Source organism: Idiotropiscis lumnitzeri, chromosome 11, assembly GCF_059441095.1.
Source record: "Idiotropiscis lumnitzeri isolate Australia: NSW breed Sydney's pygmy pipehorse chromosome 11, RoL_Ilum_1.0, whole genome shotgun sequence".
In the NCBI taxonomy this organism is placed as follows: domain Eukaryota; kingdom Metazoa; phylum Chordata; class Actinopteri; order Syngnathiformes; family Syngnathidae; genus Idiotropiscis; species Idiotropiscis lumnitzeri.
Genome location: NC_142401.1, coordinates 3,307,225 through 3,324,000, shown reverse-complemented (window position 1 = coordinate 3,324,000; position 16,776 = coordinate 3,307,225). Strand labels below are relative to the sequence as shown.

The 16,776-nt window shown below is 44.0% G+C and overlaps 3 protein-coding genes across 3 annotated transcripts; 2 read left to right on the top strand and 1 right to left on the bottom strand.

Moving 5' to 3' along the window:
• Positions 1-4,572: 4,572 nt before the first annotated feature.
• On the bottom strand, positions 4,573-6,348 carry mafbb (v-maf avian musculoaponeurotic fibrosarcoma oncogene homolog Bb). Its single transcript, XM_088310034.1, has one exon. It carries the CDS (start codon positions 6,106-6,108, stop codon positions 5,137-5,139), a length of 972 nt encoding a protein of 323 aa, XP_088166160.1. The 5' UTR covers positions 6,109-6,348; the 3' UTR covers positions 4,573-5,136.
• Positions 6,349-7,661: 1,313 nt separating this feature from the next.
• On the top strand, positions 7,662-9,992 carry LOC148326774 (DEP domain-containing mTOR-interacting protein). The gene is made up of 9 exons (XM_088309539.1): positions 7,662-7,797; positions 7,874-8,052; positions 8,152-8,275; positions 8,439-8,617; positions 8,729-8,926; positions 9,060-9,119; positions 9,197-9,267; positions 9,605-9,709; positions 9,822-9,992. Exons 1-9 carry the CDS (start codon positions 7,715-7,717, stop codon positions 9,945-9,947), a joined length of 1,125 nt encoding a protein of 374 aa, XP_088165665.1. The 5' UTR covers positions 7,662-7,714; the 3' UTR covers positions 9,948-9,992.
• A 1,458-nt stretch (positions 9,993-11,450) lies between these two features.
• adnpa (activity dependent neuroprotector homeobox a) lies at positions 11,451-15,847 on the top strand. Its single transcript, XM_088309537.1, has 4 exons — positions 11,451-11,811; positions 12,228-12,340; positions 12,432-12,524; positions 12,607-15,847. Exons 2-4 carry the CDS (start codon positions 12,233-12,235, stop codon positions 15,115-15,117), a joined length of 2,712 nt encoding a protein of 903 aa, XP_088165663.1. The 5' UTR covers positions 11,451-11,811; positions 12,228-12,232; the 3' UTR covers positions 15,118-15,847.
• The last annotated feature ends 929 nt before the right edge of the window (positions 15,848-16,776 follow it).

The window sequence follows — 16,776 nt, the reverse complement described above, 5'->3', positions numbered from 1 at the left end:
GACAGGGAACCTTTATATCACAATTGGAGTCTTCCCCTCTTGAGTGGGACGTCCTTCATAAGAATAGGACACTTGCTCTGACAAAGTGCATATCACTTGAGGATACCAAGCTGTTGAGTGGTGACAAGAAACCTCTTCAGACATCAGACTTCATCATGTTGAGTCCTAATATATATGTATATATATATATATATATATATATATATAAAACTGCGCAAAAAAGGATTTGTACCACTTTGTGCATATGCAAAGTAGTAAGATGACTTCAAGCTTGACAGCCACCTTTGGAGAGCCATGAGAGACAAGTTATGACACTCCAGAGATGTTAACATGACACATTAGTGGGAGAGTGACACACCCAGTTTCAAGCAGTCTTGTTACAGTTCTCCGGGACATATGACACCACTGCCATGTTGACTTGTCCACCATGTTAGGGTGCTAATGCGGAACACAGATCAATAAGGTAAGGTTAAAAAAATAAAATAAAAACACCTACAGATTAATATCCCCCTAACGTTTTGCTGAGGATTCTTTCAGCCTTCTTGAAAAATAAATAAATAAAAGCAACCCCTCCATTATATCCTCGATGTCAACATGTCATATTGTATTCAAGAGATACAATGCTGAGCATTAGAGATACGGTGCGTGCAAGCGATGTTGAACTCGTCAGAGGAGAAGCCGACTTTTAATCAGCTAAGCTTTGCTTTACCGAAACTAAGAGACACACAATTATCAGCCCTAAAGATAGGGAAGGTGGAGGGTTTGTGGGGGGGGGGTGGCTGAGTTAACCTCTGTGGCTCGTGTTTCTACTGTGCACTAATGGATGCCTGTCATTATTATGGACAGAAACAGGAGGGCGCCTGCCAGCTGCATGACCCCCATAAAACAAGACAGGAAATCCTAACAGGGAAAGAAAGGGAAAGAGCTCGGCTTTCTTGGATAATCCCCCTCTACATTGACTGGCCTCACTTATCCTTTAAAGTTGCAGTGTCACGCTAATGAGGGAGAACCGTGTATCCATCGCAAATAGGAACATCATTCCGTCCCGGCGCGTTCCAATGTTGTTCCGTCATAACGGGAGGAATCTGTATAATTATTACATTACACGAGTTCACCCTTTGCTCTCCGACCAAAGTACAGGGTCTGTAATGTGACAGGACTTTGTCAAAGCTGCCTCCGTGGTGTCCAGTGAAACGTGACAAGTTGTTTATCAGCAGCCCGTCCTATCAGAAGCCCAGAAGTTGGTACATAAACAGGCTGAACACCACATCCCGAGGAAGCCTTATTGCAGCCAATAAGATAACTCCGCAAGCTTTTATTGGAGGTGAAGAGCTACATATTAAACCGCATGGTAGAATCTCACTGAGCGTGTCATGTGATAACATTAGTCATTACCAGTATTTAATTACTAAGGAATCGGTCAGGATGTGGACACCAGTAAAAGAAAATGACCCTGAAGTGCAAAGGATGAACACGACCGTTTTTTTGTTTTTTTTTAAAGAAAAAAATATTCACTTTTCCAACGTCACGAAATGAAAACCGTGTTTCAACCAAACTGCTCATGCACTGATTTCACATTTGTGTGCGTGCAATGTCGACGGAGACGTGTGTGTGATCACGGCATGATTCACAGTGTCACAACTGCCCAAAAACGACTGGACATCCTGAGCGGAAACCGCAGCCATCCAAGCTGCGTTTTCCTGCGACATACAAGCTTCACGCTCTCACAAAGAGTCACTTGACTGGGTCCTCATATAGGAAGTGAAAGAGGAAGCCCCTCGTCCATCCTGTCCTCCGTCCGAATCACTGCCCTGCGCCTCACGTGACGCCGCGCTCGCAGACGACCATCAAGTTTTGGACTCTTGCAGTTGCAAAACTACCGTGAAGAAAAGTGAACTGGAGCGCTCCTGATTTCAGCGGTCAAAACTAACCCGTTGCCGTTCCAAGATAGCAACAGTCGTCATTGTGAGCAAAGAGTTCACTCCTTGATCAGCGGTGTTTGTTTGAAACCAACAAATGTTTACACAGCTGATTAACGAATGCTTCTCTGAAAATGCACATCTAATCTCCGACAAGCACTCAAGGAGTTCTTCTGAAGTCAGTCCCCGAACCTTTTCAGGCAACACGGGGATGATATCACAGGTCCAAATAGTAAATCCTGTCGAACGCTCGGATCTGTTGACCCGGGCCGCCTCTTGAGGCTGGAGGCCTCTGGTTGTGTTCATTGGTGTCCGTGTGTGCCTGCATTCCTCTGACTCTGCCCACACAATGGTGGCTCTCTGCAGCATTCTTCTGTCTGTGTCCACTGTCTGAGACGTGGCCAAAGCTCACATTCTCCGCAAAACATCTTTAAGCGTTTATATTTTGTGTCAAAGTGGATTGGTCACGTTGATTAATAAAGAACTCTGCGGTAGGGATTTTGAAAGAATTCAAGACGCGATGATGCTTCCTCTTTAACCTGCTTCATCATCGAGTTCTTTTTTTTTTGTGCAATCATTCCCTTTCTCCATTCTGATGCCACAGACGTGCAGACACCTTTCCCTCCTGCTGACTCAGTAGGCTGCCTCAGGCGCTGTGGGCTTGGGGTCTTTGCGGTGGAGTGGAAGCGGGGAGGGGGGTGGGGGGGAATGTGTGGCTTGCACATCAGCCGCTGCAGCCTATAACATTCGAGGGAAAAGAGCTGGCTAATCGTTTCTACAATGGCACCCTGCGCATTGTCATACAGCGCCACAAAGACCCGCTCCCTGCCAACACGGGCGCTCGGTTAGGCTGCTGATGCTTTTCAATCCAAATGCAACGATTGATAGCGGTCACAGATGGGAACAAGACATCTCTGGAAAAGGCTAAAAAAAAAATCATTCAAGCACGCCAAGTAAATAAACAGAAATACTTTAAGACCTGGTGTGTTATTTAATATTCTCTTCATGCGACATCATAAAATGTAGCAAAGTTCATCATTACGACTGAGTTGCTGTTTATTGAAATATAGTGATGATGTAAGTAATTATTCAAATGTCCTCCCTGCACAATACGAAAGAAATTGCGCATCACTGTATTTTCCGGACTATAAGGTGCACCTGTATACAAGCCGCAGCAACTCTTTTTTTTTTTTTTTATTATACAAGCCACACCAGGCTATAAGCCGCAGTTTTCTATGTTGAAAAAAAAATGAGTTAACGGCATGTACAGAACGATTTTGTAGTGTGAATGCACATAAAGGTACATAAACAGAATGTTAAAACAGTGCCTTTTATCACGGCAACAACTTTGCTAATTAAAACAGAACATACCCAAGAGAAAAAAAAATCGAGATTTATTTAGCGTATTTTCTGAACTATAGAGCGCCCCTACTGGTGAAAAAAAAATCCACAGAAAAGCCGCACCGTTGTATTAGCCGCTTGGTTTAAAATCGAGGGAAAAAGTAGCGGCTTAAAGTCCGGAAAATACGGCATTATAATGCTGTTATGTGACCCAACATGACAATTGTGGTAAAAGTGACACATATTGGGTGTCATTCTACATTGTGCAGAGGTACCTACGTTGTGAGCAGTGAGCGTATTTTGCACCGTATTATCTGCTACGTGAGTCATGGAGTCCCAGAGCCGCACTCCCTGGTGGGGGGGGGGGGGGGGGGGGGATAATGCCTGTTTTCAAAGGGAAAGTGCTTTTGCACCTGTGGTGAGAAGGGTGAGCAGAGAGCTGTCAGGGGTCAAACATGAGAGAAACCCGTCCAAAAAGACGGCATCCTTAAGTGGGCCACCTGCTTCTGCTGAATGAACGCACAAGACAGGACCGTCAAGTCCTCTTTGACTAAGGAAGGGTCACTGTAGTTGGGGGGCTGGAAAGTCACATGTCATTATTGAGACCACTTATCACATTGGCCTTGGAAGCAGGTTGGTCATCCAAATATTATTGCACTCCTGAACTGAGCGGGAAATGTGTTGAGGAAACGCGCTTATGGATTACAAAGTGGCAAAGAGTGCTGAAAAGAAGAAAAGGTCTCCAGTGCAAGCATTCCTCTTGAAGTGTCCAGAGGAGTGTGCCGTTGATTGCCGCTTCTCGCTTCCTCTGTCACGGGGTACAGATGTGATTTGTTTGTGTGAGGAAGGGAGAAGAGGGGAAGCCTGATTTCCACTACGTTTTATCTGTGCCCCACAGCCCTTGCCAGTCGGCCTCCTGTGCTTTCACATGTCAGGATCCCACAGGAAGCAGCGCTCCTTGAAGGTTAAAGGTCATACAAGGAGGGAAAGCACACGTACCGTTATTTGTCACAAAAATTATTTTGGGGGGATATTTTAAGAGCCGTGACATTAAAAAAGGGAGAAAGAATATTTTAGGTGATGATGAAGTCACTTTTTGGTTTTTACCTTATCCAGGATAAAAATCCCATTAAAAATGAAACTTTCTTATTGCTTGTGCTGGATGCATCTTGTGTACATTTAAAGTTTACCGTGTGTGTTTGTGAACGACTGAAGCCTTTTTTAAAATACTTAAATAGCAAAAAAATATATATATTGCAAGTGACATTTTTGTACAATCAAATATGATAGACAAAAAGGATGAAACATTGGATTAAAAAGTCACAATAGTTTTATTGATCCATATATGAAAAACACAAAACCAATTTGCATAATCGTGTTTTCTTTTAAAAAAGACAAGTAATTAAAGAAGACATCTGCCCAGCAGAATTAGCTCCGTAAAAATAATGCTGAGGAGAAATCTAGCATCATTGTCATCGATGTGTATTTTATTGAACAGGAAGTCACAAGATGTGCTCATAAAAAAACATCTAAGCAAACGCTAAATCAGGAAAAGCAAGTTAAAATGTAAATAAAATGAAATAAAATGGATAAAAACAATGCAAGGGATGATTTCAAGTATGTAATTTCACACAAAAATGTAGATATGTCATTTATATAAACAGCTCACACATGTCCTGCATGCATGCTTCATTGGGCGTCTTCCTTCATCACTCGTTCAAGCACTCTACAATTATTTGATATATTTGAGTCTTACATGAATTAGACAATGTGGAGATGATTGTTTAAAAGCGAAGTTGGCTGCTGGTTATAAAAAAAAAAAAGAGAGGGAGTAGCTACAGTACATATTTGAGTTCTTGCGGAGAATCAACGCACATCACATTAAATACTCGGGCGAGGAAGGGTTGTCACTGGTAGACCCGGTTTCGTGGTAACAGTTTGCACCGGACAGTTTCTCGCATTTCAATTTGTACGCATCCCTCTCCCGGACCAGTCTGTTCAGTTCGTGTTTGAGGTGCTCGACCTGGGACACCAAGCTGGTCTTCTCGTGCTCCAAGATGTGTTTCTGCTGGACGCGCTTGTAGCGACACGACTGTGCGTAGCCTCGATTTTTCAGGGTCCGCCGCTTCTGCTTCAGGCGCATGACTTCGTCCTTGCTCAGCCCCCGCAGGAGCCGATTGAGCTCCCTGACCGACATGGACACCAGCTGGTCATCCGAGAAGTGGTACTCGGCGTTGGTTCGCCTGTGCTGCCCCTGAAGGTGGGGGTGGTGATGGTGCGCTCCGCTGACCTCGCCAGGCGACTGCGGGGAGGCGCTACTCATGTCATTCTTGAGAAAGGGGTCTTGGCAGTGGCTACTTGGGAGCATTTCCGGAGGGGCCGACAGCTCCGAGTAGTGATGGGCCGTCTCGCCGAGCTGGTTGTAGCCGTCGTACTCAACCGGGAAAGGTGGCTGCTGGTGGCCGTGAGGCGCGGGCGGGTGTGCCTGCTGCGTCGTGGCCCCGATCAGGGCCTCGACAGCGTCCTCGGGGGTCAAGCCAAAAGCTTGCGGGTACATCTGAGGGTGTGGGTAAGCCCCGTTGTTAGGTATCCAAAACGGGTCCTCTGGGTTACTGCGCAGCTCGTTTTGAGGGAGGTTTGGCGACGAGGGCATCGAGTTGCCAGGTGTGCTCCCAGGGGTGGAGGACACCGAGTCTGGTCTGTGGAGCTGGTTGCACGGCCCGATGAGGGATCGTTCTATCGCCTGCATCGTCTCCTTTTTCACGCCGAACTTCATCAAGTCGAAGTCGCTGACGAAATTCATGGGGGGCTTCTGCAGTCCCAAATGTGAGTGCGCCTCACTGCTCATCTTCACCTTTCGATGGTCTCTTGAAAGAGCTCCTAAATGTCCACAACTAGTTCATGCAGTCGTTGAAATCGCACTCGCTCGACCCCCAGAAAACCTTCATAAAAAAAAAATTTGACTTCCGTCCCAAAAGGGAAAACGCGACCCCAACAGCATCCAAGTGACAAGAACTAAGAGAAGCTCCACTTGTGCCTGAGGACTTGGCGCACACGTCTAACTGTGCAAAGTGGGGGCACAGTTAGTTCATAAAGCTGCACAGGATCCGCGTCACCGCCCTCCAGACGACACCTCCACGCAGCTCACCAATCACAGCGCTCAGCGGGACATTTGCATAAAGGCAAGAGTTGCTCGTGACCATCACTTGACCAACACACGTCATGCACATTGCTGCCTGCATCTCGTTTGCAACTTGTCCGACTTCCAGCAATTTGTGTATTTTACCAATTACATCCCGTACGCAAGCATTGCATAAGTTTGCACAAAGATTCAATGAAGCAATTAAGGCAGGTGAAGAAAAAAAAAATCAATCGGCCCCGTTAAAACGATCAATCAGTAAACTGAGACTGGTCATGTTGCGCTTACTCGACAACAAAAAAATGTTCACGTAACCGAAGTCACCTGACACCGCCGGGTTGGCGTTCGTGTGAGGTTTCACTAGTCAATAGTGACATCTCGTGGTCATTTGTTTAACCACGGGCGTCCCGATGAATTCTGAGACCATGTCAAATCTGACAAAACACAAAATGCAGTATATGTTGGTCTGTGTGTGTGTTTGATAAATACATGGATGTTGCGAATAAAAGTCCAACTGGACGAACGAACGTTTATTTGAGAAGTTAAACCTCAATAAGAGAAAGTGATATAGATTCACTAAACACAAACAGGATTCATGTTGTTGTTTTTTAAATTAAAAAAAAATCCTGTTTAATGAATCTGCACAAGATACACTTTTGGAAATAAACAACTAAAATAATATTTTTTTAAATAAGTTTTCTATTCAAATTTATTAAGATGCAACTATTTATCCACGTTTGTTTTTATTGAATATTTGGTTTAATATCAGAATCTATTAAGGAAAAAATTGCAATAGACTCCTCAGACAAGTTTTGCACGACGGGTTTATCAAAAATAGTTCCAATATTTATCACACCAAGTTGTGAACTAAATAAAAAAAAGTAGTAGCGACAACCTTTTGTCTTTCCTTTGTAAAGACAACCTTTGGCCAGTTTTTTTTTCTGAAATTCCTGTAACAGTCAGAACACACGTCCATATTTGCCAGCGGCAATATAGCTCATCTGAAAGGACTTGAACTTTGGAACAGAAGAGTTGGAAGTTAAGATTCAAGAAAAAAAAAAAGGCAACTAGATGTCGTAGTGGTGCTCGTCTGCTTTCTGACAACTATGGAGGTCAAATAAAAATACAAAATCGGCAACGAACTTACAACTGTCTGAATAATTGAATGTTGTCCTGTGTTTCTTTGCTTCTCTTCATCTGTGTATACACAACATCTTTCCCACATGATATTTGGTCCGTGTCTATTATGTAAACACAAAAGGGCCACAAGCGAGCGAGAGCTTCACTTCTACGCGCCCGTCATTAGACGACAAACATGGAGCGAACGAGCAGCGTCAGGAGAAAAGCCACGGCTCGTCAACACAAGGCTGAAGTCATGATTGCTGGAGAGCAACTCAGGTATGACGGAAAATACAGACACGAAATTGCTAAGTGGTATCAAAGTTCGTTTAGGATGATGTCAATTTCCTTCAAGGTTGAGGCTTCACGATGGAAAACTGATCAAGGACAGACGGTACCACCTACGAACGTACCCAAACTGCTTCGTAGCGGAGGAGCTCGTCGCCTGGCTTGTGAGCCATAAGGAGGCGCCGGATCGGACAACAGCCGTCCGCTTGATGCAGCACCTCATGGATCAGGACATCGTTCACCACGGTAAGATGACAGTAAGGAGCTTGTCGTGCTCAAATGATGTGAATGATTCCTCGCAATACACAAGAACAAATCCGTGCGTTTGTTTGTCTCGTTGGCTAGTTTGCGATAAGAGGTCTGAATTCAAGGATGCCAAACTGCTGTACCGTTTCCGCAAAGATGATGGCACGTTTCCCTTCAATAAAGAAGTGAAAATCTTCATGAGAGGCCAACGGTTGTATGAACAGTAAGCGGTTCCACGAGCAGCACGGATCAAAGTCTAGCCTCCACAACTGCACAGTGAATTTTATAAAACATCATCCAGCAATCTGAAATTAACATTGTCTTTTCAACGTAAACTCTATGCTAATATCTAACCTCAAATAAGATGTGTTTCCTTTTACCGGTAGTCTCATTGGGGAGAAGCACTCAATTCTGCAGCTACGCGAGGAGCACGGTGTTGAGTATCAGCGCTCCTATCCGGGCTGCCAACTGATTGATTGGCTCCTCCAAAATGGAGAGGCAGTGAGCCGGTGCCAGGGTCTGGAGCTGTGCCGAGCTTTACAAGAGCATGGCGTCATTCAGCACGGTGAGAGAACGGCAACCACATCACAGTTGGTGGCCTGCTCCGGCAAACGCAAGTCGTCAACTCAACAATGGCTCCCTCTTGTGTTTTTGTTCCCGCTCCTCTCGTCAATAGTGGCCAAAAAACATGATTTTTTTGACAGTGGACTTCTCTATCAGTTCTGCATCAATTTCCGCCGCAGACGACGCTTGTCTGAACTGCTGAGTGAAAGCGAGCAGGACAAGGGGTCAACACATGAAGACAGCCATCCTGATAGTCCATTTTGTCTGCACAAAAATCCAGCCCTGGTGGCTGCTACTGGTTTCCAGTCAGGTTAGACACGTGTTGTTATTCCTCTCGAAGTGATTCTCACACAATTTAATGATAACGGGAGTCAGTAAAGAACTGAAACAGGTGACCTATGGCTGACAAGGCAGCTTGAATTTCCTTCAACTTCACTCTGCAGGATTTGCCCCAATTGTTCAGTTGTCTTCGACCCCAGTCATAAGATGCAACCCTAAATCGGGCAAGTCTACAATTAAATTGCAGTACTGTATTATTGTTTTAGTTGAGATGGAAAATATAGGATGAAATGTCTTGCAGTTCTTACAAGACATTTTACTTGTGAAGAGTTGCTGGCACCAGGAGCGCACTTTATCAAGAGAGTGTTGACGGTGAGTCGCGATAGGCATCATTTTTGTAGAACGTGTTATTTGATGATTTATTACTATTATGCGGTGAGTATAATCTGCCTCACAGTCAAAGGTTTAAGGTTCTTATCTCAGCTATGAGTTAACCTGTTCTTCCAATGCTTGTACGGATTTTCTCTGGATCCTCACACATTCCAAATATAGTGATATTTTATGAGTATTTTTAATACCATGTGGCCCGTAATCAAAATTAGAATTACTTCATCACAAAACTACTCCTACCAAAATTTTATATTTTAATTGAGATTCTAAAACTCATTGTGGTGAAAAGAGACAGCAAATTCTCTCACCGTGATCTCAGGTGACAGGTGATACGCTCGGCTGGGGCTTTGTCATTAGAGGTGTGGCTCCATGCTACGTGCAAGCCGTTGACCCCGGAAGCCCCGCGGCAGCTGCTGGAGTAAAGGTCAGAAAGGTTATGCACATGGCATTCAATTGGAATAAAAAAACAAAACAAAACAATATATTACACCATGGAAAAAGAATGTGCCGTACTCAAAACCTGCCTTTTTTTGTAGGTGCGGCAATTAGTGTATCAGGTGAATGGACAGTGCGTACTCTACCTGGACTACAGGACAGTGACCACAATGGTGATGACGGGTCCTCGCATTGTTGTCTTGGAAGTGATGGAATCACTGGAATAAAAAAAAAAAAGCTTCTGTAATAAATTACGATGTAAAACTGCCTAATATCATGCAATGAGGTTTTCCTTATATTTAGCTTTTCTAAGAAGAGATTTTTCACATTATTCCCGCAAGACGATGTTCTCAGACCACCTGTGGCTGTGTGTGTGTTTTTTTGTTGTAATTATTTACAGTACTTTTTCACAGAAGTCCTTTTAAAAACTTTTTTAAGAGGAAAAATAGCATATGCCAGGGACATTTTGATGAGGGGTTGGATAAAGGTGCAGCTCCAGCAATTTATTTCAAAATATGTAGACTACCTGTGTGCTTTACATTAGCTTACCTAAGGCAGTAAAGGAGGTAGGGCGGGAAGTATGAGAGAGCGGATGGAACAAAGTGTAGAAGGAAGTGATGGAGGATTCAAGGAAGCAACCAAGTAAGGAGGGAATTGGATAAACACATATACAAACCTACACCTAGATTTAAAGCCAAACACTGGCCGTGAAACATTTTTTTGTAACCTTAATCCTTGTTTAAAACTGTAACCTTATTTCGAACCACGAATGACAAACCCTAGCCCAAGTTTAAAACCCTAACTTGAAACACAAACACTTGTTAGAACCCCGATTTTGAAACTTTAATTCTATCTTGAATCCTGCCTTTGAAACCCTACTCCAGTTTTGAAACCAAATACTTGCCTTGAAACCACATTTTGACACCTCAACCCATGTTTGATACCACTATTATAATTTTAAAGTGACAATCATTCAAGTAATTGGAGAAATGTATGCACATTGGCATTTGCATCAAGTTGTGTGTCAGAGTGTTTCATTATTGTAGCAATGTTGAATGAGCACAGTCCCCCCAACAGGAATGTGAAAACTTGCACTTCTTTCGGGCCACATTGAAGACATGATTTCACTCACAAGGCCATTCTGACAATAAAAATTATACTGTACACTACAGCATGTTTTAATGGACATCTAGTTTTAAAAAAAAAGGCAAGGAAAACAGCTCCTTAGCTATTTTCCCATTTTTGTTGAAAATGAGTTTGGTGGGAGAAAAATACTTGCGCAAAGGTGTGTACAATTTGTAATTTGGATGAAGATTTTAGCAAGAAACATGAATAGGATGCACATGATTTGCTTTAGTAAGCCTCATGAATTTAAGTGGTGGGCCTCAGGTTTGACACAGCTGATTTATGAGATTTCACAGTGTTTAATAAATGCACAGTAACTCTAATAAATTAGTGTAAATGTGACCAAATAAAACAAATTTGAAATGTTCTGTCGACCTACTTTGGGCCCGCCGTGTAGTCCATTGATGGTAAATCATAACATACATTTTGCACATGAGGCAGATACACCTAATATTGTTTCGGGTGAGTAATTATGAATATTAATTAAATTATGGTAAGATAGAGTCTTTAAATGTAAGAAATGAAATAATTTAAAATTTAGCAAAGTAGAGTAAAAACTCAACACTGGCTGAGGAGACAACTGCCTCTTACGACTTCCGTTTTTTCTCCTCTTAATCGCCATTTTGGATTTGGCTTACTTTGCCGTGTTACCTTTCCGCAGGCTGGCTAGCGGTTACCACACTGGGCACTGGGTGGTGCTGACAGAATCAGCGAGGGGGACTTTGGTTTCCACAAGTCCGCATTACTTGCATCCTTTCTTTCACCGTCCCAACCCTCCTCCCGTCGGCTCGCTGCGGAATTCCAAGCGGTCGCGACAGTTGCGAGCTAGCTAGCTTGTAAGCTAGCCTAGCAGTGAAACCGAGCATCGGCACCGGCTTTTTGAGCAGAGGAAGTATCGACGGGCCCGCCACGTTGTCTTTCATCGCCCATCCACGGAGGCTATCGGCTTACCTGTCTTATCACCCGGTGAGTAAAATGCACCCACATCGAAGACGCCAATATCGGTCATATCCAGGAGAATGTTGTAACGCAAGGAAGGCTAACCAAACCCAGTGGAGCTAACACAACAGCTAACGTTACCGACGACATCATCGATGGCGCAGGAAGTTGACAAAATGAACATCTCTTGTGCTCAATAGCCACAATGGGTTTGGTCAAAGAAGGATAATAAATAGACTGCATGCTCCACGATACGTGCACAGACATACTTATTCGCAGTCTATAGAAACTCCTTTTATTGAAGATTACCCGCCCAAACAGACTCGGGCCTCAAGAACTATTTAATGGTTAGGTTTTGATCAAATCTGTTTTATACACTGAAGTCTGTGTAGAAGATAATACTCGGTGATAAACTATGTGCACGTTGCGAATGTGTTTGTTAGGAGAGATGTATCAAATCCCGGTGAACGACTTGACTAATCTGAGGAAAGCCAGAAAACAAGTGAAAATTGCACTTGGAGATATTGGACTGGAGTACTGCAAGGAGGCGGTAAATGTGAGTGTGCATTAGTTTTATTTTGTCTACTAGTTGTTCCATATTATGGACTTGTTTTGTGTTGTTTATTCTGTTTTATTTTTCCATGCAGGAATTCAAGGATTTCAACCCTGGTGAGAAAGTTTTCAACGAGACCGTGTGCACTGATCTTTGCGTCTGGCATCCTTCGTTCTCCAAAATACAGGTAAAGATCTTTCTTTCTTTATGTTCTATATTGCTTTTGTTAAAATCGTCACACCGTATAATGTATGTCCTTTTCCGTCTAGAACTATCGATCAAGGCCTTACTGCTGCAGAGAATGTCGGTTTTCTTCTGCAACCTACGCGGGTTACAAGAATCACTTCCGCCATGCGCACAAGAGATTAATTCAGGATAAAGTTCTTCTTAACTGTTCCCACTGCACATTTGTTGCAAACAAGAGAACATTGGAGATTCATGTTAGAGTATTTCACAAGGACAAATTGGACCAACAGATATCTAGGATCAATGCCGTCAAACAGCGACAAGTGGCAAACAAGTTTGGCCTTGGTGTGACGAGGTCATTGTACTTTTGCAAAAAATGCACTTACCGTGACAGTCTCTACAATACCGTGCGAAAGCACATCTACCGGGAACATTTTAAGCATGTCGTCGCACCTTATCTGCGGATGATTCCTAAATCGTCACTTCCAAACGGTGCTTCTTTCAACGGAGACAACATCCTCTGCAAACGCTGCAAGTTTACCACAAAAACCTATGAGTCGCTGGTGCAGCATGTCATAGAATACCACGAGCGCATCGGCGCTCAGGTAACCACCATGATCGGACACGCTAATGTTGTTGTTTCTAATTTGCCTAGCATGTCCCAGAAGTCTTCTATGATTCTCAATGGTGGGTCCTCACTCGCAGTTAATGCAAAAGCACAACCAGTCATTGGCTACTTAAAGCCTACGGGCCCTGCGATTAAAACCCAGTCTCTGGGGGCAATCAAACAAGTCAGCGCTAAAGCCTCCCCAAGCGCCGTGACTGATGGTAACATGTCTGGCGTCAACACATCCCAGACGCAGAAGTGGAAGATATGTACAGTGTGCAATGAGCTCTTTCCCGAGACTCTCTACAGTGCTCATTTTGAAAGTGCGCACAAGGCAAGGATCGTGTGGGCGATGGCCAAGTATATTATGAAAATCCACAACTTTACCAGCAAGTGTTTGCTTTGCAATCGCTACCTGCCCAGTGATACTCTGCTAAACCATCTGCTCATCCACGGCATCACTTGTCCACAATGTCACTCAGCTTTCCACAGTGTCGAGAAACTCCTTGATCACGAGCGGCAGTCCCACATGAATGCGTTTGTAGGACCGCCTGGATCAGCGCCGCTGACTTTTGATCTCACCATCAAACAAAATGTCCAGCTTCACGTTCTCACCTTTAACATGCACGAGTCCGAGAGCAAAGAGAAGGCGGTCACTTCTCTTGGCAAAACGACGCCTTCCCTTGCAGAAATGCAGACGCACGCTCTCGAAAGTATGTTCGGGACACAGAGGAATGTGGTTGAAGCTAGCAAGACCGTGTGTCCGCTTTGTTGCACCCCGGTGAAAGAGGAGGCGCCGAATCCTTTGGCCTTTCACTTAAGGCAGCGGCATCAGGTACTCCAAACAATGCATCCCGTCGAAAAGAAGTTGACGTACAAGTGCATCCATTGCTTGGGCGTGTACACAAGCAACATGGTGGCTTCCACAATTACGTTGCATCTTGTCCAGTGCAGAGCAGTTGGAAGGAAGCATGCGAGTCAAGGTGCCAAGTCAGCCTTGACACTTAAAGTGTCTGAGATGCCCATGCTCAAGAGGCCGCTGCCAACACGTGTGGCCACTTACTCAAAGAAGATCAAACTATGTGCCGATGCAATGGACAATTCCGCAAGGAAGACTGGTACCGGGGACCCTACTCTGGATTCTAAAAGCAATGAGCAAAAGACATTTGAGGCTCGTAAAAAGTTCCTGCAGTCATACTTCAATCAGCGACCTTATCTCTCCCCCGCGGAAGAGAAGAAATTGTCTGCGAGCCTCTGGATATTGAAATCTCACATTTCAAGACACTTTGCAGCTCTGCAGAGAGAATGCAAAAGTCAGTGTGAGAAATCAAACCCGTCTGTGCTGCTTGGGTTTGACATGCAGACCCTCAAGAAAGTGAAACACGACATAAACTTTCAAACCGAAGGAACTACGGGGGGGAGGCCCGGTCGACTCAAGTCTGGTATTCCAAACATGGTTCGGAATTCTCAGAATATCTCCTCCACTGCAAAGAACTTGTGCACGGAGCCCATTTTAATCGACTCGGACAGTGAGCCAGAAATCCAGCAGACACCTGTTGCCAAGAGAAATGGTGACGCGGACATGCATAAGAGTGAAGCCCAGCAGCCAGATGACTCGACGCACACGGAAGAGAAGCGGGCAGACGACTTGACGCACACGGACGAAAAGCAGCCGGGTGACGCAACGCACACGGAAGAGAAACAGGCAGGCGGCTCGACACAGATGGCAGAGGAGGCAGACCGCTCGAATCTGACGGAAGAGGAGACAGTCAACTCGGCGCACACAGAAGCGATGGAGGCAAGCGACTCGACAGAAAGTTATGACAAGTCCCAAACCGACTTGTCACCCATGGGAGAGAAGCAGCAAGGCAACTCAACAGACACGTCTGAGCAGCCGACAGAGGCGGGAGAAAAGGAAACGGTAAACACAGAAGAGCCTCCGAGTGGCAATGGAATGTCTTTGCACAATGAAAATACAAACGCGTGAAACTTTTTTGTCTGTGCTTGGGAAGTGTGCCTTGTTAATGTCTGAACGATATTTCCGTCGTTGTCCGATGAAATGCATGTCCCTCCAAATTTGTTAATTGCTACTATCCATCCATCCATCATCCAAGTCGCTTCTCCTCACGAGAGCCGTGGGGTTTGCTGGAGCCTATCCCAGCTGCCTTCGGGCGGGAGGCCGGGTACACCCTGAATTGGTTGCCAGCCAATCACAGCGCATTCAAAGACAAACAGCCCCTCACAATCTCACCTAGGGACAATTTAGAGTAGAGAAAACCCACGGTGGCACGGGTTGAACTTGCAAAATCCCCACAGGAAGGCCGGAGCCCGGAATCAAACCCCCTACCTCTTAACTGTGAAGCCGCCATGCTAACCAGTCATCCGCCGATTGCTATTATTCTATTTAATAATAAACCAACACTTTTCTTTGTTTTGGTTAGAGGAAAACGGAGATGCACGCTTTTAGTTGGACAACACTGAAAAGAAATGGCCCACATATTCACATTGTTCCAGGGTTTCATTCTACTGTATATTGTTGATGTTCTTTATTTCCCCCCTGTGACCTGCTCACCTATAAACTAGACCTGCTCTCATTTCTCAGAGATATATATTTTTGATCAATGGTATTAAACCTGTATTGGATTGCCAATATTCATTTGCAAAATGTATAGTGAATATATTCACATTTTCAATTAAACGTTTATAAATAAAGAAAAGTGGGGTCTGAGATTTTCTTTTAACAAAAGGAAAAAAAAATGTCATGCCTTACAATTGAAAACTAATTTGGGGATGATGTAAAAGATATGAATTAGAATAAATCTCAATTAATATGGCTAGTATTTCTATTCATATCTCAAAAAAGGGATTGAAATATGATGTTTGGTGCCAGGAGTCTTTGGTATTTATGACCGTATTTTGTTATTAAACTAAAAAAAAAACACGCAGGTCGGTGACGGAAGTACGTCATGTTCGGGGTGGTACTTCCGGTTTGTGGTCCCTCGTCAAATTGTGTCAGGTTAGCAACTCATTCAAGTCACTGAACAGATTTTGTGTTACGAATTCACGCCTGATATATTGGCATCACTCTAAGCCATTAATGGGGAAAAAATGTTACAAAAATCAATGCTATTTATTGCAACGTCTCTTTAGGACTTGACTTCTCTAGATTTTCTACATTTTGTGTATCGGACTTTGAAAATATATTGGATGTTAATACAATGGATATTGAGAGTATATGAAGAAGTTAGTTGTTAAATACATAACCGTGAATTACACACACTAGACCACACAACATTGTTATCTTTCAACAACAGGGATCAATGCATTGCATCCCGTGTATGTCAGTTGGGGGCGGGAGCGCGTGAAGGGGGGGGGGTGATGTACGACAAGGTTGCAGTGTCGTTTCATTTCCTTTCCGTGGCGCTCGTGTCCCAGTATCCTTTTTTTTTTACTCTTCTCTTTTACATATCACGACTCTGTTGAGTACTGACTTGACGTGAGGTGGGTGTTTCCAAGCCTTTAGTAGGTCAAGGAACATTTTACGTTAGCAAAATTGCACCACTAATCCAAAATGTAAATATTATATAATGATGATGACATGCAAATCTGAAAAGTTAACCTGTTGTGAGATTTGATAATGCCACTG

Coding starts and splice junctions, on each gene's coding strand:
- LOC148326774 (XM_088309539.1), top strand. CDS start 7,715: ATGGAGCGAACGAGCAGCGTCAGGAGAAAAGCCACGGCTCGTCAACAC. Junction 8,053..8,151: donor TCAGGACATCGTTCACCACG/GTAAGATGACAG, acceptor CTCGTTGGCTAG/TTTGCGATAAGAGGTCTGAA. Junction 9,710..9,821: donor CGGCAGCTGCTGGAGTAAAG/GTCAGAAAGGTT, acceptor CTTTTTTTGTAG/GTGCGGCAATTAGTGTATCA.
- adnpa (XM_088309537.1), top strand. CDS start 12,233: ATGTATCAAATCCCGGTGAACGACTTGACTAATCTGAGGAAAGCCAGA. Junction 12,341..12,431: donor ACTGCAAGGAGGCGGTAAAT/GTGAGTGTGCAT, acceptor TTTTCCATGCAG/GAATTCAAGGATTTCAACCC. Junction 12,525..12,606: donor CTTCGTTCTCCAAAATACAG/GTAAAGATCTTT, acceptor TTTTCCGTCTAG/AACTATCGATCAAGGCCTTA.
- mafbb (XM_088310034.1), bottom strand. CDS start 6,108: ATGAGCAGTGAGGCGCACTCACATTTGGGACTGCAGAAGCCCCCCATG.